At 40.4% G+C, this 22,589-nt stretch overlaps 1 protein-coding gene across 9 annotated transcripts in view; it reads left to right on the top strand.

Moving 5' to 3' along the window:
* Nucleotides 1-22,589, top strand: part of LOC124114190 (probable global transcription activator SNF2L2) — a 40,049-nt gene that overhangs the window by 7,180 nt on the left and 10,280 nt on the right. For 7 of the 9 annotated variants that reach the window (XM_046474774.2, XM_046474778.2, XM_046474772.2 and 4 more), the window contains exons 7-21: nt 1,380-1,553; nt 1,965-2,138; nt 2,900-3,085; nt 3,542-3,574; nt 7,805-7,935; nt 10,031-10,097; nt 11,131-11,246; nt 11,453-11,585; nt 12,034-12,197; nt 12,431-12,608; nt 12,961-13,089; nt 20,278-20,391; nt 20,859-20,972; nt 21,403-21,510; nt 22,333-22,466. In XM_046474774.2, the coding sequence (XP_046330730.2) occupies nt 1,380-1,553; nt 1,965-2,138; nt 2,900-3,085; nt 3,542-3,574; nt 7,805-7,935; nt 10,031-10,097; nt 11,131-11,246; nt 11,453-11,585; nt 12,034-12,197; nt 12,431-12,608; nt 12,961-13,089; nt 20,278-20,391; nt 20,859-20,972; nt 21,403-21,510; nt 22,333-22,466 (1,955 nt within the window). The remainder of the gene's footprint in view (nt 1-1,379; nt 1,554-1,964; nt 2,139-2,899; nt 3,086-3,541; nt 3,575-7,804; nt 7,936-10,030; nt 10,098-11,130; nt 11,247-11,452; nt 11,586-12,033; nt 12,198-12,430; nt 12,609-12,960; nt 13,090-20,277; nt 20,392-20,858; nt 20,973-21,402; nt 21,511-22,332; nt 22,467-22,589) is intronic. The other 2 variants (XM_046474780.2, XM_046474775.2) reach the window with 1 other exon arrangement.

The following is a 22,589-nucleotide window of genomic DNA, read 5'->3' as shown; positions in this document are numbered from 1 at the left end:
TGTGTATTTGGGGATTTCTGTGAAAAGAGAAAAATATTTTGCCCGGGAACCTGGTATTATTTTCAGCACATGCTTTTTGTATTGTTTAAAACTATTAAGTGATTAAATTTGTGGCAGCTAATGGTAGCAAATACTGACATTATTTGTTATGCTCTCCCAAAACAAGGAATTGATTGTCTGAAGATACTTGTCAAGATAAGTCAGTGCACTTTGTTGCATGAGGGCTATTGACAGACCAGTGGTCTGAGATCTCGTTGCTGTCCCTTAGCTGCTGCAATCTGCAGGTGTTGGGTTCAGATATGCTTTGTGATCTGTCAGTTCCATGCCCGTAATGTTTTCTGCAAAGTGGGAAACATCTATCACCTGCATCACTTTCCCATTTAGCCATGTATTGACATTACTGAAAAAGTGTTCTGTACGACGTAAATCCATATTACTTTAGTCTGACATTTAACCACTTGTCCAAAGCCCAAGTCAAATTCTGTTCATTCTTGTAAGACCAGCTACTGTATTTTCTTGAGTATAGTGCGCACTTAAGTACAATGCACACCCAAGTATAATGCGCAACTCCCTCTTGCGGATTCAGTATTTTGGAAGAAAAGAAAATTCGAATATTATGTGCAGAAAAGAATTATGCCATACCCCTACAGTGAATTCCGGTAAACAAACAGGTGATAGGAAACTTGGTCAGATAAAAAATCACCAGATTTGTTGATTTACCGTTTAAATGGTATTTTTTGTTCTTCTACGCATTGTTTTATATCCAGAGAAGTCAGCCATTGGCTGCATATTACAAAGGGTGCAGAGATAGACTTGCGCAATGAACATTTAATGCTTTAAATAAACAAAACAGGATTAATCACATGCTTGGATTACCTCAATCTCATTAAATTCAGATACAAGTTCTCGCTACCACTGACGACATCCCATTTCAGGTCATGTCAGAACGACCTTTTGCGAACTTTGACAGACCAATTAAATGACTTAACAGGAAGTGGACATTGACCACTGAAAAAGCTGCTTTCTTGAGCTTTGCAGTCTGAGTTTGAAACTGGCAACTACCATTCCAGACTATGCTTTCAAAAGAATTTTGAATCAGTTATACAGCCCTTAACAGTAGTTCTGTGTTACCTGTTTGTATCGTTATCTATTGTGTAGTTGTCCGATTTTCAATCACGAATGTTGATACTACGTAATTTTGTTTATCTGACATACTTGTTAATCTGACATAATCATATGCAACTAAGCATGTGAGATTTATTTATTTTTGTGAACTTTTTTATTGTTTAAACATGTGAGATTAACGGGACTTGACTGTACTGTCATTTGCTGTCAGTTGTTTGTTGCAATCACTACATATGTGTTTGAATGCCTCACAGCTGAGAACTGATGTTGTGTCATGCATGAGACGCGACACCACTCTAGAAACGGCTCTCAACACCAAGGCGTACAAGCGCAGCAAGCGACAGTCACTGAGAGAAGCCCGTATAACTGAGAAGCTTGAGAAACAACAGAAGGTGGAACAGGAGAGGAAGAAGAGGCAGAAACATCAGGTAGGAGAAGAACAAGTCCAGATGACTTGATGATAATTCAGCTGTGTAGATCATATAGTTTGACCTGTGTGTTTCAGATATGAAAAGCAACAATCATGAATTGCCATTTTTCTTAGGACTGATTTTAAGACAAAACTTTTTAAGAATGTTTCTTACCTTTTTCCAGGCGACGTAACACAATGAAATCTGTTGTACTCACTTGATAAAGAAATGTTCGTGTTTCAAGTGCTGACAGTGTGAAACCTTTAATGACTACTTCATTAGGGTGGAGTAGTTTTCTTAAACTAGTTTTGAGTAAAGGTTTTCTAAATGGGTATGTGTTGGTGTTAAGGCAGATAAACCAGCAGGTAAATGGAGGTGTGTGTCCTTCTCACTGGGTTGATACTGATGATGCATCTATATTGTTTTCAGGAATATCTGAATGCTGTGCTACAACATGCCAAGGACTTCAAGGAGTTCCACAGGAATGTGACGGCCAAGATCAGCAAGTTGAACAAGGCTGTGATGACGTACCACGCAAACACCGAGCGGGAGCAGAAGAAGGAGCAGGAGAGAATAGAGAAAGAGCGTATGAGACGTCTCATGGTCAGTTGATGATGAGAATTGCTATAATGACATATCCAACACTTTACTTGAGTAAGTGTATAAATCCTGATGCCTTTCATTAGTCTATGAATAAATCTCAACGGCTGAGGAGTATGGTATACCCCATGAAAGGCTAAACATGGATAATGGGTTTACAGGGCTTGATTTAGCTATGTAAAACAAGCACCAGTGCAACCGAGTATTGAAGTATTTTTGGTGCATGTAAATTTTCTTTTTAAATTTGTGTCTGACTAACCTTTACTTGTCCACATAACAATTATCCTTGAACACCCTTAAACACCCTCAATACCTCTAAGCTTTATTTATACCACACCACATCACTAATTGCTGTGTTATCTGGAATTCACGAAACATGACACAGTCATCAGAGATCGGAGATTTTACATATTTAGACTAGTTTGTGCATCTATTATTCAACTGTGATACATTTATGGGACCAGGGTGCAACCTGGTTTTGTCTGGTGCAACTAGTTTTTCATGTCCACATGAGTTAAATCAAGGTCCTTAATTTGAGCTCTGATTTGCTCATCATGGCTATAACCTGGCTCACTTCTCAACACTGGTACAAAGTGTTTTGCCCCTTCTTCATTTGTTGTGTTACTACTTGAACAAAAAAAGTGGTGTGAAACCATACTTATTACCCAATACTTGTTCATACTATTGACCACTGGTTTGGTTTGTCATTGATTGCAGACTGTGTGACAGTAAACTTTGTTTCAATTTTCCTGTCTTTCTCCTAGGCTGAAGATGAAGAAGGTTACCGTAAGCTGATTGATCAGAAGAAAGACAAGCGCTTGGCCTACCTTCTCCACCAGACTGACGAGTACATCGACAATCTAATGAAGTTGGTCCACGAACACAAGGAAGATATCCGCAAGAAGAAGAGGCACAGGATTAAGAAGAAGAAGAGGCCCAAGACACCCAAGGTAAAGATGTCAGCAAGGACAAAACACAAGTGGTGTTCAACATTTCTCCTCCATAATCTGATAATAAATCTAAATTTGAGTTCAGTTTCATAGAAATATTACTGATGTTTATATGGATTTTGCAGAGAGTAAGATGAGAGATGTTGAAATTAGAAATTCCAGCAAAGCAAGGTTTAGGAAACATGTATGTGTTTCTCAAGTATTTTATGCTGGAATTGATAACCAGATCTGAGATGAATTCTGATGAAACACCAAATTTACACAATTATAAATGGTATATGGTGTTTTCATCATCACCGACAGTACCATGTTTCTTTGCAAAAAAAATACTCATAGACAAGCAAAAGTATGAGTTCAGTATACTTAGAAGCACATGATGCATGTTACAAACTAAGATAAAGTAAGTGCCATTGAAGCACCTTGGTTGATTATTGACTTGTGGTTAAAACTTTCCAGGAAGGGCAGAGTGGCGATGCCCTTAAGGAAGGGGTAAGTGTAGCATTGTATCGAGCATCCTCGAACTACCACGGCTCTTTTATATCCGTACTCTGATGTATAACTGTTTCCACTGGGGAAAGGTTATCAGTTCTAACTTATGGTTCGGGCCAAGCTATTCTTATTCAAACTTTTACTGCTCTGACGAATCAAAATATATGTCATTATGAAACAGACCAGTTTGAAAATTTAGAGGCTGATGAATTTTCTCATTGGTGGCCAAACCAGTGAGGTCAAAATTGCTTGGATCAGTCTTTCTATTTTAAGGTATTTACAATTCTGGACACCTTGGTATTGTCTCTTCTTTATTTCCCTCCAGAAAACAGACCATATATGCATTACTGTTTTTAAATTAACAGTCTACAGGGGTTGAAAGGACCAAATTATATGGCACAACAAATCAAAATATATGACATTGAAAAAATTCACTTCTCCTGAAGTTGTAATGGTTGTGAAATTCTTATTGAAGAAAAACATGATTTGGGCCAAGTAAACCCACTTTCCACTGGACAAGTACTCAATGAAAATATATTTGTCAGACTTACAAATTGTACATGCCATGCCAATGTTATGATGGAGTTTTTCAAAACTAATGTTAAATGAAGTTAGTGAAGATTTTCTGGCTTATTTGTAACTCTGTTTTTGAAAAGTATTTTATCCCAATCATCAATGGATTGTGTAGAGTGGAAATACAGTAGAAATCAGAAACTGAAGGAGATGAAACGCCATAAGGATTCGAGGATGTGTATCTACATGCTTTACTAATCCGTAGCTCCAGAATAGCAGCTGCTATGTTAATTCCACCTATGTCATGCTCAGTTTATTCATTAATCCAGAATTGTGTATATTGTACCAGTATTATGCTCAACCCTTTTCTGTTGCTTATTACAGAAAATAATTTGAATTGCCATCTTTATTCTGGTGTGGGAAGTGATAGATTTGACTTTTCTGCTGAGATGTTTGTGGCAGTATGGCAGTGTCATTTTGTGTATCGAGTCCATTTTGTGTGTGTACTTTCTGTGATCCAGTTGTGGTATGCTTCACTGCAACTGTTGTGCATTTGAAAGGACAATTTTATCGTTCATTGTCCTTATGCAGCATTGTTGGGAAATGTCTTTGAATGATAGGAATTTGTGGATGAATATTATGTTTTATCTGGCATGGTTGTGACTCCAGAAATCTTGTTTTGGGTGTTCATATGATCATCAATCAGTTGTTGTCCATCTTGAAATCTTCCACTCTATATTGTTATGCTGTCAGCAAGGTGACCAGTGACCATTTATTCAAATAGTGACTGCTAGTCATTGCCAAATGGCTACGTTAATATCATAGTCTGGTGACAATATACAGTAAACTACGGTTATAACGAACTTGAAGGGACCACTAATTTTAGTTCGTAATAACCGTAGTTCGTTATAAGCATATATACACAATTTATACAACAAATGGTAGGGACTAAAAAATAATTTTGTTATGTCGTATATAAGCGTGTTCGTCATAAACGTAGTTTACTGTAATATGAACAAGATTTTAATGAATGAAAAACTTAATGGGTGTATTTGCAATTATGTAACTCTTATGAATGAGACATGTTTCATGATAAAAGGCTGCCTAGAATTCAGTAGAAATAGCAATGATGCTGTTTATTAATATATATATTATTTAAGTATTATTTAAAGTTGTATTGTGCAGATATTAAATAGCTATGTAAATATTGGATGTAGGTGTTAGTGTACTTACCGTAAGTCCTGGGAAATAGGATATAGGGTAAACAAGCTGGATTGAAATTTGTAGTTTGAGGCTTGTGACATCCAGACAAGTAACATGATTGCGTCTGAACCTTTCTGTTTCATTTTATACCTCACTTTGGTGTTTGTGGTTTCTCAAGATGGGTGTTTCTCAAACTTCCTGTTAAGTCAAATATGATACCCATATGAGAATCCAGTTCAGCATAAGTTTTCATTTTGCAAAAATAATTTTTAAAATGAACTCAAATGAGGTATAAGCCCCGAAGAAGCCATAGTTATCAGCTGTCTTGAAACAATGTTAAGAAGTTTATAATATCCGGGTGGGGGGCACGGGTGGCCCAGTCGTCTAAGGCGCCGCGATTCGCAGTGCAGAGTTGCGTCCCTTGGGCATGCCAGACACCTATGATTGTGGGTTCAAATCCTGGTTCGCCCCGATTATGTTTCTAGGTTTGTCAGCACCATACTCGTGCTCGTGGGTTTCACCGAAGTGGTTAACGTCTGAGACCTACATCACTTTGGGCTTTCCTCCCACATTAAGCTGACATGCCGTGATATATCTGGAATACTGTTAAAAGCAGCGTTAAACCCAACTCACTCACTATAATATCCAGGAATACTTCACTTTACTAAGACACCGGAAAATGATAATTTAAAATCCACTACAGTGTTAGACATGGCCCAAGCCAGGAAGTCCCAAGACAAATTAAAATCAAGAGGGACAAACTGTTTTCTTCCAAAAGTAATTTTGCATAAACATGAGTCTAAAATAAGCTGGGGATGAGTTAGATATGGCCAGTAGTTGTCTACCCCTGTGTTTAGATGTTCATACATTCTCAAGTTCCTTACCTTGTGGAGATTGAAGAATTTGGAAATGGCGGATGTCATGTGTATATTGAAAATGCTTAGCTGGAAATACCTGTGAGAAAAAGCTGAATGGCATGTCAAGCTTTGCCAGCTGGGATGTAACAATATTGTCACAGCAGTCTGTTCACAGGGATGTAGATTGGCATGTTTTGAAATTCCTTGTTAGAATGCCAATGGCATGGTCAGGTCACGTTGCCCACAGGGCATACATGAAAATCATAAATATTTTCTAGCTTTTAGTTATGTTTTTTGTATGGAGCCACTGATAACTATAGTTTCTCACAAGTAACCTGGATATTCTGATGAAGTAACGTGCCCTGTGGCACCTTTACACAAATAGTAATAATTGCTTTAAATACCCTACCTCTCTTACATCATCGCCTTAAATTCCTGTATAGGCTGAGAATCAGACTATAAAATGTTTTAATTTTTCAACAGATTTCCTCTTCACTGCCAACATATCTTATAGTTGTGAAGGAAAGCCTGTCTTTCGCAGGAAATGCAACAAATGTTCTTTCTATGTCACTGTGGCTGCTGATGCAGAGGAGAATCTGATTCGCTCACTCTGCTTCCTCTAAAACTTAACACACCTCATCTAGTTCACCTTACCAGCTATTCACTCTGTTTCAAGTCAAAATTGGTGTGGATAATGCAACTACGTTATCATTTGTTTACTCACATCTGATCTCCTGACTTTTGCTGAACCTAGAAAAACAATCCAATTGTTAATCTTCTTCATATCATTTTTCATATTTTTAGCATTTTTTGTTTTTCTTTGAAATCTTCATTTTAAAATAGGTGATACTTTGTTTATAGGTTGGGGGTATTTTCTGAACAAGTTTTTCTACTTGATCATGTTTTTGTTGATATTGACTGGCTTCATGAAAGAGGATAAGTTTTCTAGGAAACAACAACATTAGAATCAGAGATAAGAGCGGCCTAGCCTGTAAAGAACTATTTCCAAGTTGTTAATCTAATATTTCTATTGCTGAAATCTAACACTACAATGACTTAAGGCATACAAGGTTTCACTACAGCCTAAAGTTGATGCTTTTTATTATAGCCTCTTACTACTGAACAATTATATTTACTACTTTTATTTGCTTCAGTTTTCATTTGCTATGGTAGTTATAAATAAACTAAGATTTACGTTAAATTAGAATTAGATGTAGAAGTGAAATCATCACAGGAAGAGGATATGAAAGCCATATAGCTTGTTTGATATCCTTGCCTCGGTGCAGCTGCAAGTCACATCAAAGCTGTTATGCTTGAATCTACTGCATTTTATCATATAGATCATTTGACTTTTTGAGATGTGACTTTCTTAGATATAGTCATATGCAATGTGTGATGCATGAAGTTACTTCGTGTGTTGTTCAATAATTACAACATTTTGAGTTAACAGTTACCAAATTAGTACCAGATTCTTAAAAATCCCATTAAGTCATCTCTTTAGTGTGAATTTTGATAGCATATGCTCCGGAAGTGATTCCTGAAAATTTATGTTTCATATTTTGCAATATAATATGGAAAGCTAATGGTTGTAAGATGAAGATTAACCTAGTGATGAGCATGTTTGAAGTGCAGCATGTAATGGTGCTCCCTGTTGCAGGGCCTGGACGAGAGCTCCAACATGAGTGAGATACATGCAACCGTCAAGGAGACGGCTACTGGGAAACTGTTGACCGGGGAGGATGCTCCCACTGCTGGTCAACTTGACGCTTGGCTAGAACTGCACCCTGGGTAAGTGGACCTTTTTAGGCTTCAGCTGGGTATTCGGGATGGAGTGGGTCCAGAGAAATCTACAAGTGTTCTGGTAAATTCTATCACTGAACTTTCCTCAAGTTTGTCTAGTTTCTAAGGTCACAGACCCCTTCTTACTTTTCTGACTTTGCTCCGTTGAGAAGTTTTTTGTGGATATGCCTCAATGACATCGAGTGACGTCCACAACAAAACATTTCAATATTATGCATTTCCTTCTTTGTGAGGCTCAGAACTTAGAAAAGAGACTAAGTGGGTTATGTCTCTTGGTAACTTGGTTAATTGCCTGTCATTGTTACCTGATGGCATGGAATGTTGCTCATAATATCAGTTATTGGTTTGTGTGACCCAGATTTACAGGTGGGTGACTACAACAATTATCACCATTCAACTACTCTCTGTTTGTTCTAAACTGATAGTCAATGAATAAGTAGCATTTTCCTCACCTGTTTACCACCATATATATATTTGGCCACTGCAAGAGCTTCATTTGTAACAGCAACTTAAAAAATCAATCTTTGGTGCATCAGCACAAAACCATGCTTGTGGATTCTCCTGAGTGCTGTGTCTACAACCTCTGTTTCACCATGACATGACCTTAATAAAATAGTGTTCATACTTTCGCAGGGTAAATATATATATTTTCAAAGGAATCTAGTTAATTTTCTTTATTCATGCTTCACTTTCACTGTATACAGTGATCGCTCGCTATTGCGCTACCAATGGGGTCCAAATAATTGGTGGGCGTTATAGGCGATGAGCCGTTTAACCGAGGCCGAGGCGGGGGAGCGCGCTCGGCAAATCTCAAATCATCAATAGGCCTATGTGTTTATCTCACGTCACGTCAAAATAGTATATATTTTTATGGACCTAGATCTACCTGTAATATCATTCATTTATTAAATCTGTCATATTTCACAATGTCTGAAATACGTATACCATTCTAATTTATCATTTTTTATCAATAAATTAAAAAATTATTCACTATTTCCCGCGATGTTATTGAAAATAAAATTCTCGGACACACATTTCGACAACGGGTCTGTATCGAACATGTCAAAGAGCAAAATAAAGACTATTTTAAGCAAATCTTTAAATATATTATACAAAGTGATAAATAAAATCAACAATATATCTAAAAGTAATCAAACTTACATCTAAGTTATTATTTCCATCGTTTCGTGCGATCGCGTGTAATGTAAGTCAAATGACATCTCGGCTTTCGTCGCCTTGAATTCTCGGCTCGGACACAACGTTTAATGCAAAAATATATGCATGAAAAATCTTTGTCACAGCTCGTAACCTAGCACGATACATTCGCGAAGTTCCATATTTTTAATATATATCGTGATTTCCTGCTTAAAACGTTCAGAATAACACGATTTAACAAAAAATCTTTCGCTGAAATCTATCAAACACGAGCTTTGTATCACAGCTTGATTGGCTGCCTGAGGTCACGTGCTCAAAATTGACCAATCACGAAACTTGTAGCAGATTTCGGCAAGAAAGCGTCATTAGAAACAAATTTTAATCCAATGAAATCGCTTGTTATAACTACGGGGAAAAAACAGGCGATGTTACGAAAGCGCGATTACGTAATGAATGACCGCCGTGTTGTGACAGCAACTACATGTGTGTGACAGTTTAGCCTTAAATTGGATTGCCCACTAATTAAGAATATAAACTTCACTTGTGGTTCTCTTTTATTGCATGCATGCGCTTCTAAGATCAAAGGATGTATAGTGTGAAAAGTTAACTAGTAGAACAATCGTATTTCCGGGACCTGCCGCGGATGTTTTCAAACAGATTATTAGAACTCCATTCAGCGATAAACCGTTGATTATGCAATGAGAAGCGTTATGTGCAAATAAACAACGAACAACAATACAATCATGTCTGTGTAAAACTCTCAGTATTAAAAGTGTACATAAATTTTGGGAGCCATGCGTTACCGCGCGTAATAACCGAAGTAGCGCTTTATCGAAGAGCACAATAGCGAGCGATCACTGTATAAATTTTCATTGACTTTTTTTGGTAGAGGAAGAGGGTTATTTGTAAAATATTTCTTCCATTGCAGTTATGAGGTGGTGCCGACAGAAGGGGGAGAAGATGATGAAAATTCAGATGAAGAAGAGTCAGATGAGGTGAGCATGGAATAAACTGGGTCTGTCAAGATTCATGTCTGGCAACGTGTGACAAGCTTCACTGCACTTAGCCTGCTTAGAGGCCTTAAGCCTTATGGAAAAAAACCCAGGGATTTCAATGTCATATTGAAGAACATGAACAACTGACACTCTGAACTCTTGTATTCTGTTACAAGAAGAGAAATGATGTTTACATGAAATATACAATCTACAATTTGGATTAATTTTGATGATTCAAACCTTTGCATGTACAAGGGGTCGCCATGTAAATCATTTGCATCCATTCTCAATTTATATTCGTCCTGGACAAGATATTTTGCTTCTGGTAAAACGCTGGCTAAATGCCACCTTCTCATCTCCCAGATGTCAAGAAGAAAGGGAGACTCAGGGCAGAATATTCTCTAGTACCCAAGGCAGTTCCCACGGAGCTGAATAGATCCTTCGAATCCCTTGTCATAAGATTCAACTAACGAACAATTGATTATCCTGCGAGACCTGGTTGGTTTAGGTTTAGCCATTTCCATATTTGTTGAACATTGGTCCACCTGCCAAACACTGGTTTGCCTGGCCAAGACTCGCTTTTTATCCCCCAGGTTTGAAAAAGTGTCAGCATGTCTGTCCGTCAGCTGTCCATTTTCCGTTTCATAACTCATAACCGTTAAATATTTCTTTTCAAAACTTGCTGCACAGATCAGTCTAGTAGTGAACTGGTGCCTTTTTATGATTTGGGATGTTAAAAAATACTGAACAGCATTATGTTTTTCTTCACTAAAGTGAAGGTATCCAATGGCAATAAACCAAAAGTAGGGTATGAGTAGCCAAACTCCATTGCCAAATTGCGCCAGACCGTGGGATATGACATCTCCTGATGACTCTTTTGTACAGACTACCATCATAGTGTTAGAATATCACTGACTATGACAAAACTTACATTCTCTCACTTACTTTTAACAATTATTATTTCAAAGTGATTAATAACTAAGTAAGGTTTAGTGTTTTCTGTTGTTAATTATGAGTTTTTATGATGTTTCAGGAGTCTGAAGCTGACGAGCCACTGCCGCCACCTTCAATATTGACTGAGAATAGACCTGGGACTAAAGCCACAAGCCCAGAAAACCTAGATGAGGAGACTGCCAACCAGATTATACAGTAGGTTTACCCCTGTGTTCCTGTTGCCTAGGGTGTAGAGTTGTATGGGTCGTACTGCTGCATATTAGCAGTATTGTCCGATTGATAAGCAATCTTTGACCACAGTACATGTCACATTTGTAGTTTGAGCTTTTGAAGTGAATTTAACTTTAATTGTTACAATACAAGAGGCAGATAGTTTTTACATTGACCTGATGTTCTTTCAGACAAGCATCTACTAAGGATGAGGATGATGAGTACAAGAATCTTGAAAACTACTATGGTGTTGCTCACACCGTCAGAGAGAAGGTGTTCGAACAAGCGTCCATCTTGGTCAATGGAACATTGAAGGAGTACCAGGTAGGTTGTCACCATCTTGACATGTTATTGATTGGTGGCATTGACCTGATTTTCTATGTTAAATTATAGAAAGAATGTTTGAAGATGGAAACTACATAGATAACTAGATGAGAATTTCTTTCTTGGTACCTTGTCTTGACAGTGTCCAATGTGGTAGTGAAATGTCAGCAAAAACGTATTCCATGGAAGGCCATGTCAACATACCAACTGGCCTTAACACTTATGATTTATTAAAAACATATAATGATCATTACTCAAAGATTGGTTTGTGGCATGGGCCCCTTGACAAATGTAGACTGTGTGACATTGGATGAAATGTGCTACATAGATCTATTTTTGGAGGCGTTCAAGTGCACTGTAAATTTTCTCCTTGAAAGAGGATGTTAATTTGAGCTCAAGTGTCATCTAGTGACATGTTGCAATATAGCTTATCCTACTCACTTCACAGGTGAAGGGTCTAGAATGGCTCGTCTCCCTGTACAACAATCACCTGAATGGTATCCTTGCTGATGAGATGGGTCTAGGAAAGACCATTCAGACCATTGGTCTTATCACATACCTCATGGAAAGAAAGAGAGTTAACGGACCATTCCTCATCATTGTACCATTGTCGTAAGTATGCCACTGCTTGAATGGTTGATCTTTGTGCCATTGTTGTAGAAATACCACTGCTTGAAGCCTTCATCCTTGTGTCGGATATTGACAGTATTTTCAGTGATTCAATAATTCAATTGGAGACATTATGTTTCAAAGAAGTAGTATGAAGATTATCCTGATTGTTCATGTTTGACAGTATTTGTTAGCATGATTGTATTCACAATTTTATCCCATTATCCTTTTTGCAGAACTTTGTCCAACTGGATCATAGAGTTCGAGAAGTGGGCCCCCTCTGTTATCAAGATCCCATACAAGGGATCACCACTGGTCAGGAGAAACATTGCCCCACAATTGAAGGGAGGCAAGTTTAATGTGCTCCTAACAACATATGAGTACATCATCAAGGACAAGGCCATTCTGTCCAAGGTAAGGGAGATAATCAATTCACTGCAGAGACAAGACCACAGTATTGTGCTGGAATACATATAGTAGTAATTTGGGTAAATTGGTATGTTCCAGTTTCATGAAACATACATTATTTACTCAATACTCTAATTTATAAATTTTCAGGATTTCAAGAAAAATGATTATGTACGAAAAGGTGGTTTTCAATTATGGCCTTTCTGTTATTCTCAATGCATGAATCATTCAAACCTATGTTGGTCCATCAGCATGGATTGCTGCTCATAGTATCAACTTCTAGTGTGCAAAGCCAAGGCTTCAATTTTTTTAGGTATTTAGGTCTTGAGCATACACTCACTCTCTCCTTGCTTTGTAGTTGCGCTGGAGGTACATGATCATCGATGAAGGTCATCGTATGAAGAACCACCACTGTAAGCTGACCCAGGTCCTGAACACCCACTACATCGCCCCCCACAGACTGCTGCTCACAGGGACCCCACTCCAGGTCAGCCTCACCCACTCACAGTATTTCTAATAACATCAAATATAGTAAACTATGTTTATAACAAACACACTTATAACGAACTGACTGATATAACAAACTGTTCTTTTGGTTCCGGCCATTTGCCATATATTTTATCATATAAAGTTGATGGATATAACGAACATGCTCATAATGAAATAACAGATATAGCGAACTCACCTTGTGGCCCCGTGTGAACTCTGTCAGCGATAATGTTTAAGTGTATACCAAACTCTAAATCCCTGAGCTGAGTTCCTCACGTGTCACCAATCCGCCTAACAAAACGTGTAGCCAGGCGCGGCTGTTCAAAGCATCAATAAACAACTGGAGGCAAGTGATTTACTTATAAGTACTGACACCTTGTCCTCAAGTTACACCCTCAAGTAACAATAGTGATTGAAGTGGATATATTCTGTATATGAACAGTGCACACTTTTGTTATTTATTGAGTAAGATGATGTCACATGACTTGATAAAAGATGTCTGACGGTCGAAATGCATATAACGAAAACTGATATAACAAACTAAAATTAGTGGTCCCTTTGAGTTTGTTATAACTGTAATTTTTTACTTATCCTGCTTTACTCCTTAATGCATTCACTGCTTACCTTGCGACAAAAAAAACCTGGGACAGCTAGCCAGCGATGGTCCTTGGGTGAATGGCTCTGTTCGTAATCCCACTTTTACATCCCGCCGTCGCTGTCCCTGTGACCTCACGTGACCAAAGGTCAACTCTTCACATCACTGCCTGTCGCGACATAGCTAGGACGTTTCCAGCGGAGCTCTCGTTTTTTTGGATTTATTTAGACCTTCCAATTCGTCTACCATTCTAAAATTCTTCTGCGATGGGTGATGTATACTTTTCATATTACTTTCAACATGTTGTGAAGTTGTATTTGATGTTTTGAGGCGGAAAAAAAGACGTGTCTTTTTTTTCCTGCCACGTGCTATCTGTTCCCCGCCATTTTGAATTGTGTTACAATTGTTTGCTTGGCAAAGGTAGTCAATTGTTTACAATTATCGGCTAGGTATGTATAACATATTTCATATGTTGTTTTCAATACTACTAGCTTTGGCGGTTCATTGAGTTGCGTATATTCAAGCATTTATACACTTTCAACTCGTTCCAAAATTTGCCGAGAAATTATCTACGGCAGTAAATTCCAGTCCCGTTTTCTTCTAGTATATTATTGCGTAACTAATGCTTGCGCGTTGTACTAATTGTCATGGAAAAAAATCTATTCAAGATCCTCACCCACGTTGTTTGTCGTGTACACAAATTTGTGCACCAAATTCTAAATGTGTTTTTTTGTAGCAATCACGTCGTGAGAAAAGGAAAATGTCTTTATCGCTATCGCGAATGAGCAAGGGACAGGATTCGATCATTACGATGCAACCTTTATCTATGAGGGATAATAGGTCGGCCGTAACTGTCACCGCGGAGGTGCACATGCCACCGGAATCTTCTCTCCCGGAGAATGTTGGGCGTATTATAATTGCACCCAATTTGCAGTCTTTGGAGAATTCTACATCTGTTACGTCTGCAGACAGTGCGCCAGCGTCTCAAGATGCGTTGTCGGGGGTAGCGCCAAGCCAAGCTAGACTCAAGTCTACTCCATTGAGCATTGCGCCTCATATGCCTGCGCCGAGCGCAGCCAAGCCCTACTACCCAAGCGCTTCTACAATGACTTCAGCCCCAGGGGTATCAGCGTATGATATTACGCAAGCAGCACACGATCAGCTTAGCGCTGAACCAACGTATCCAGCGCAGGCGCCTATGCCAAATTCAATTCCAAACACTAATTGGATGCAAAATTTTCTACAATCAATGTGGCAGCAGTCTATGACACAACTGTATCCTGCGCCTACGCCTATGTCTATGCCTACGCCTACGCCTATGCCTATGTATCAGACACCTGCATCAACTACATCTACGGCACATATTTTACCGCCTACTCCAGTGACTAATGTGTATAACACTCCTATTATGAGTCATAATACAGTACATTCTTCGTTGAGTAGTACCAGTACACCTGCCCGTACTTGGACATCAACTCATGATTCCTTGTCACCAGGCAGTTCATCTAAGCCCTCGGTCAGAGGTAATATTGCACATCGGAGTAGAAGTCGTTCACCATCAAGACGTACACATCAACGTCGTTCTGATTCATCAGATGGTTCTAATGGTGAGGAGGGAGATTCCGCGAACGAATGGAATACTCACCTTAGCCTGGCTCAAGTACCTGATTGGGTAGCTGACCGCCTTATTTCAGTACCTTCCCTGGGTAGTGGGGTAGATAAAAAAGATACTATTTGGACACATCCTACGTCGATTCCGATTGACCCTATGATGTCAGATATGATTAGATCTTTGGATGAGGACTTCTCCAGGCTCACACTTACGCCGTCATTCAGACCTCCCAGGTTTAGGAAATATGAATTTCCTATTCATGGCTTTGAGGCAGCAAACCAGGCACATAGTTTGGATGAGGATATACAGAGAATGACAGGCTCGTCAAGGCCTACCACTCTTAAGGTTCAGGATACCAGAGTTGCGTTTATTGAAACAGAAATCCGAAGGGTATTAAAACCTTTAGCAGCATTAGCATCGTCTACTTGGGCGGTAGAGTAGGATCTGTCAGAGGATAATCCTAACCGACTAGATCACCTCCAAACTATAGTTGATTTTCAACAGCGTCAGATTGACCATATGAGGAATCATCTTAAAGCTGCGTTTGGCAGAAATAACTGTCACTCGGAGATTGGGTTATTTAGCCTTATCTTGGGACTCAGAGTTTAAACGCAGATTGCTACGTCAACCTTGGTCTTCCTCATCTCTGTTCAACGAACAGATTTCAGACACACACGCCAAGGTTTCCAGTTATGCTAGGGATTAAACAGCACTCAAGGCCTAGACAGGCCTAGACGTGAGTCGCCTAAGGAAGGACAGGTGCAAGATTCTTTTCGTGGCAAAGGGCGTGGCAGAGGAAAACCCCAGGGTTCTTATTAATCCCGACGTGGTAAATACCACAGTAAGGGAGGTGATAGGAGGGGCAAACATTGAAATGTTAGACAGTCACGACTGGGATCTCCTACCCCCAGTCGTCCCAATTGTTGATACCCCCGTAGGCGGGAGACTGAATCGGTTTTGGAAGAACTGGAGCATCCTCAGGGACGATTATGTTCTCAACATTCTACGCCACAGTTACCAACTAGGTTTTTCCTCCGTTGACCACGGCACCCATTCCGGGGAATTATCCAAAAAGCAACATGTCCTTTTAAAGGCCAACATAGACTTACTATGGAGAAAAGAGCCGTAGAGATTATACACACCCCAGCGCTAACTCCGGGATTTTATTCTCACATCTTCCTGGTACCCAAGAAGGGCTCAGACAAGATGAGAAGGATACACAATCTCTCTGTTTTCAACGAGCTCTATCTGAAGCGTCCACCCTATTTCCGCCTCATTACATTGAGACTACTCAGAACCAGCATAAAAGTGTTCGATTCCTTGATCAGTATCGATCTACAGGATGCATATCTGCACATACCAATTCATCCCAAAGATCGCAGATTCCTCAGGTTCCAGTTCAATGGGGTCCACTACCAGTGGGCAGTACTCCCATTTGGCATTTCAGTGGCCCCGTGGCTATTTACACAAATAATGAAGCCCATTACTGTGTTTCTACAGCTGAGGAACATTTGGTTCCAGTCGTACTTAGACGACTGTCTCCTTTGCATCAACACACACCGACGTTAGTATGCCACCGGGAATTCACCAGAAGACTACTATATCAACTGAGTTGGATAGTCAACGAGGCGAAATCGGAGTTAACTCCATCATTTCGACTCCAGTTCATAGGAGGACTATTTCAAACAGATCAGAACCTCCTGTCGGTCCCCAGGGACAGATGGCACAAGATTTTACGCCTCCTGTCACCTGCTCTTTGTCAACCACGCACACTTCACCAATGGCAAGTGTTGCTAGGGTTACTCACCACAGCCCAGGACCTAACCAACAGAGGCCGATTACAGTTACACCCAATACAACAATTCCTGAATCCCTACATCAGGAGTCAGGATCCACTCAGGGCCATCATGCTACCAACGCATTTGAGACCTTATCTCCGTTGGTGGACGATAGAGTCGAATGTCTTAGGAGGAATCTCTTTATCAGGGTTGTCCCTGAATCTACACCTATTCGCAGACGCCTCCCTTCAGGGGTGGGGTGCTCACCTACAAGACCAGACAGTCTCAGGGCTATGGTCAAGCGCTCATCGGAAATGGCACATAAACAATCTGGAGTTGGAAGACGTAATTCTAGCCATATCCCATTGGCAGAATCAACTACAATCAACCCAACTCTCCATATCCACAGACAACAGCACTGTGGTGTGGTGCCTGCGCAATCAGGGAACAACACACTCCAACTCGCTACTTCAACAGACATTCAGGTTTTTCCATCTAGTGGATCGGCTGCAACTACAGTTCATAGTTCAGCACATCCCCGGATGTCGAAACATTCTGGCCGATGCTCTATCACGCCCAGACAGGGTAGCACCCACCGAGTGGAAACTTCACACAGAAGCATTCCAATTATTGGTTCGGAAGTTCGGGCAACCAAACATCGACCTGTTTGCAACTTGCCAAAACCACCAACTTTTGACATATGTCTCCCCGTTACCAGATGCGTATGCATTTCTGCCACCAGTTCTACTTCCCAGGGTAATACAAGATCCAAGAGACAAGAACACTTGCTCTGACTTTGGTCGCGCCCTGGTGGCCAGCGAGAGGGTGGTTCGTCGAGCTCAGGAAGCTAGCAGGAAACGATCCACTACCCCTTCCACAGTGGTCCAACCTACTTATCCACCCTCACAGCAAATTGCCTCATCCAACACCAGACAAATTTCGTCTGCACGGTTGGTTCGTCTTAAAAAGGCATTAAGTGCAAAAGGCTATTCGGCTCGGGCAGCAAAAGCTATAACCTTAGCTCATCGTCCCTCTACTAGAAGCCTTTATGATGATAAGTGGGGATCGTTTGACACTTTTTGCAAAGCAAAAGGTCAAGATCCTACTACGGCGTCGCCTCAGTTTTTAGCTGAATACCTCCTACATCTGCGTACCCAGAGACACTTGAAAGGTAGCACCATTACCACGTACTTGGTTGCACTTAACTCAGTGTTGGCCGTTCCGGATAATCGTAAGATTACTAAGATCCCGGAACTACCGGCCTTATTACGCTCATTCAGGCTTGAGGATCAGAAGACTAAGTTCCGCCCACCTGTGTGGGATCTGAACGTGGTACTTCGAGGTTTGCGAGGACCCCCATTTGAGCCCCTCAATGCATCTTCCTTTAATACCTCACCAAGAAAACAATGTTTCTCTTGGCATTAGCCACAGCGGCACAGGTGAGCGAATTACATGCAATCGACATCACCCGGGTTCGTTTTGAGCATGGGACGCACAGAGCGGTACATCTGGGGTTGTGCTGGGATTTTATTGCCAAAAATCAATTACCAGGCCAACCTGATCGTTCCTTCACCATTCCACCAATCTCGACGATTGTGGGCAGTGAGGATGAGGGTGAACTTCTATTATGTCCGGTACGGGCACTGCGAATTTTCATCCGCCGTTCCAAGACTAGGCGTGGTTCGAGGAAGCGATTATTTATACCCGTATCTACTACATCCACGACCGAGGTCAGTCGCAACACCATATCCTTATGGTTATGCGCAGTCATCCTTCAGGCCTATTCGATCGCCAATTTGGATCCACCAAGAACGAATAATCCTCATGAGATCAGGGCATTAGCCTCTACCATGGCCTTACACTGCAATTGTACTATCAAGAGAATCATGGAAGGATGTTTTTGGAGGTCTGACACAGTTTTCGCTAGTCATTATCTTCGCGATGTGACTCTCGAGGACATTGAAGGTGTACAGAGTTTTGGGCCGTTGGTTGTAGCTCAGCAAGTTACCAACCTTCAACGCAAATAATGTACGCACCCTATACAGAGCCTTTTCCTGTTTGGTGTAATCGATCAGATTTCGCCAGGGGAAGACAAGTTATTGTCATCAGGGCTATAATTATATAGTAAGTAAAGATTTGGCTGAGCAGCTCGTTGTCTTTATTACTAAAATGTATAGGGAACTATTCTTTAATTCCAATGTGCAATTGTTTGCCACATTGTAATACCCTACCGTATTAGCGTTTTCTCTCAACTTTTCCGCTGAACGGTTTACTGACCAATCTGTGTCATGTTGTCAGGGTGTGAATTATTGAGGTTTCTGTATTGTGAGGATTTCCCACCTCCGTACCGTCTGATACAGATGCATTAAGGAGTAATGCAGGATAAGTAAAAAATTTAGTAAAATCTAAATATTTTTTACATTTGTATACTTATCCTGCATTACTACGTTTAAGGCCCACCCGTCGCAGACTTGCCTCCCCACTTTGGCTTCAGAAACCTCAAAAATAGGCTTTTTAAGCTCGGGCGACAGGCAGTGATGTGAAGAGTTGACCTTTGGTCACGTGAGGTCACAGGGACAGCGACAGCGGGATGTAAAAGTGGGATTACGAACAGAGCCATTCACCCAAGGACCATCGCCGGTTAGCTGTCCCAGTTTTTTTTTTGTCGCAAGGTAAGCAGTGAATGCATTAAGGAGTAATGCAGGATAAGTATACAAATGTAAAAAATATTTAGATTTTACTAAGTTTACTGTATGTTTACATTCAGTTGAGAGATAATTTACTGTGTCTTCAGTTTATAGGTTTCAAACATAGGTTTGATTCCTGTAAATGTCATTCGAAAACCCAAAACAGTAGCATAAGGTGCAAGTTTGACGATATTTTAGTTTTTGAATCATAAGAATATATGGTTCCCTGTAATACATATAGATACGAACTGGTAAAGTAGATTCTGTCCTTCCCTGAAGTATTTGTGCGTATGTTTCATAAACATTTTAGTCCACAAGCCAAAACAAGAATTTTGGTTTCTGTAATGGTTTACTTGAGTATTAATGTATGGAGTAGAAAATAGAGTTGCTGGAGTGGAATATTGCTTTCTGGATAGCACTGGGACAAGTACATTCTAATAAACTATTGTACTTGATATTGTGTTGCACTAATGTTCTTGCATGGAAAAAATGTATTTGGTTATTGTCTCCACAGAACAAATTGCCAGAGTTGTGGGCCCTTCTGAACTTCCTCTTGCCATCCATCTTCAAATCCTGTGCCACATTTGAGCAGTGGTTCAACGCTCCTTTCGCCATGACAGGAGAGAAGGTGTGTATTGGATCCTAGATGACAAGCTATCAAGGAGACCATCATGTCAGGATCCTATGTTTGTGGATTTCAAATCCTTGCTCGCTCTGATCATTATCCATGATTTTACGCACTATACTAATGTTCATGTGTTTCACCAAAGTGGTAAACATCAGAGCCATACATCACTTTGGGCTTTCATCACCTATTTACTGACAAACTGTGATATGACAGAAATATGTTACAGAGCAGCTTTAACCCTAACTCATTACCCCTTTAGTCATTATTTTCCTTGCATCTTTCAAAATGAAGTTTAAGATGAGATGGGCATCTAACACTTTGCCTGCCCCAATCACCAATATGATGTTGTTTCTAATTTTGATGGAACGGTTGGCAACTTCGGAGCGTAATTTGAAAATAACACAAATACTTGCTATACCCAAGGCCTGGACATGCTCCCTTATACACGTGTGACTTTGTTTGGTCAGGTTGAGTTGAATCAGGAAGAGACACTGCTCATCATCCGACGTCTCCACAAGGTGCTTCGACCCTTCCTACTGAGACGGCTGAAGAAGGAGGTGGAGTCTCAGCTACCTGAGAAGGTAAACGTTGCGCTCATACTGAACACTAAAGTGTCAACTGATATGTGGGGCATAGTACCACTCTTCCAAGTCACCTTGTCAAAACTGTTACTTCTGCACTGGTTGAACAATTTTTCTCCACCAGTATGTACGCCTTAGTTTCCTCTTTTCATGGATGACAACAATATTATGGCCTGTCAGATATCCTGTGACCAGTAATACTTCCAGTTGTCTTCTAATCACCACAGGGATAAATTACTGTGATAATTCATTCTTGGAAGAAATAAATGTCCATTGAAAAGAGGAGGCTCTTCATTTCCATGACTGATTTATTAATACCTGATGGACCTGTCTTCATCACCCTACCTCCCTGGTGCCTCCATCGTGCAGCATGGTTGCAGTATTGCTGCAAGCAGTATAAGACCCTGTATGACCTGGATGACTGTTTCAGGTTGAGTATGTGATCAAGTGTGAGATGTCGGCTCTACAGCGCTTCCTGTACCGACACATGCAACACAAGGGTGTCCTGCTCACAGATGGATCTGAGAAGGACAAGAAGGTAAGACAACAGGGCAACATGTAATGCAAACATTTTGATGGTTTCGTCGTTGCTATGTAGTATGTGAATAAGATCAATAATAGCAAATTTCAGTTTCCTTTACTTCAGCATCTCATGTAAATATAATAAAACTAACAGGAATTGCAGATTAAGTTAAGCAGTAGAAATGGTTTGACATACATGTATTGATTCAACAAGCTGTGTTCTGACAGACATGTTTGACTGGAGAGAGCAAGAAGTCATGTACAGACTGTGCTGCCAGGAACCACTGGTCAAGGGTTCAAATCCTAGAATTACCCAGATAAGATCTTGGCCTGTCTGAGCAGCTCCATTCTTTAGGGTGTTACTGTCCATGAGGTGCACACATTGGGCATCCCAGTCACATTTAACTGACATGCAGTGAAAATGCTGAAACACTGTTCTAAGCAGGTTTGGGGGGCACAGGGCCCAGTCGTCTAAGGCACCATGATTCGCTGTGCAGAGTTGTGTCCCTTGGGCACGCAAGAAACCTAGGATTGTGGGTTCGAATCCCAGTTCACCCCAGTTATGTTTCTAGGTTTGTCAGCACCATACCCGTGCTCGTGGGTTTCACGGAAATGGTAAACGTCTGAGACCTGCATCACTTCGGGCTGTTCTCCCATGTTCAGGTGACACGCCGTGATATAAATGGAATACTGTTAAAAGCAGTGTTAAACCCAACTCACTCACTCACACTCACTCTAAGCAGGTTTAGTCTCAGCTACCCTCTGCAAATGGAAGGCCAACAGTACTGTGACTCGTGCTATAGCAGAATGATAATGATGAAGTGTTGTGTGTCTCCAGGGCAAGGGAGGAGCCAAGCTTCTGATGAACACCATCATGCAGCTGAGAAAGATCTGTAACCATCCATTCATGTTTCATCACATTGAGGAGGCCTTTGCAGAGACAGCAGGATCACAGGGCGGAATTGTCACTGGGTAAGTCACAAAAGCCAGATATTGATTCTTTTTTTTTAAGCAGGTTTGTTTTTGTCTTAGCTTTTGGGCATGTGTCTTGTACTGTGAAGATCCAGGTAAGAATAGGAATAGTTCTTCAGCTAC

This window comes from Haliotis rufescens, unplaced genomic scaffold (genome assembly GCF_023055435.1).
Source record: "Haliotis rufescens isolate VD_foot unplaced genomic scaffold, xgHalRufe1.0.p SCAF_2, whole genome shotgun sequence".
NCBI lineage: Eukaryota > Metazoa > Mollusca > Gastropoda > Lepetellida > Haliotidae > Haliotis > Haliotis rufescens.
Note: the sequence above shows the minus strand (reverse complement) of the source record. Positions and strands in the feature narration are given on the sequence as shown.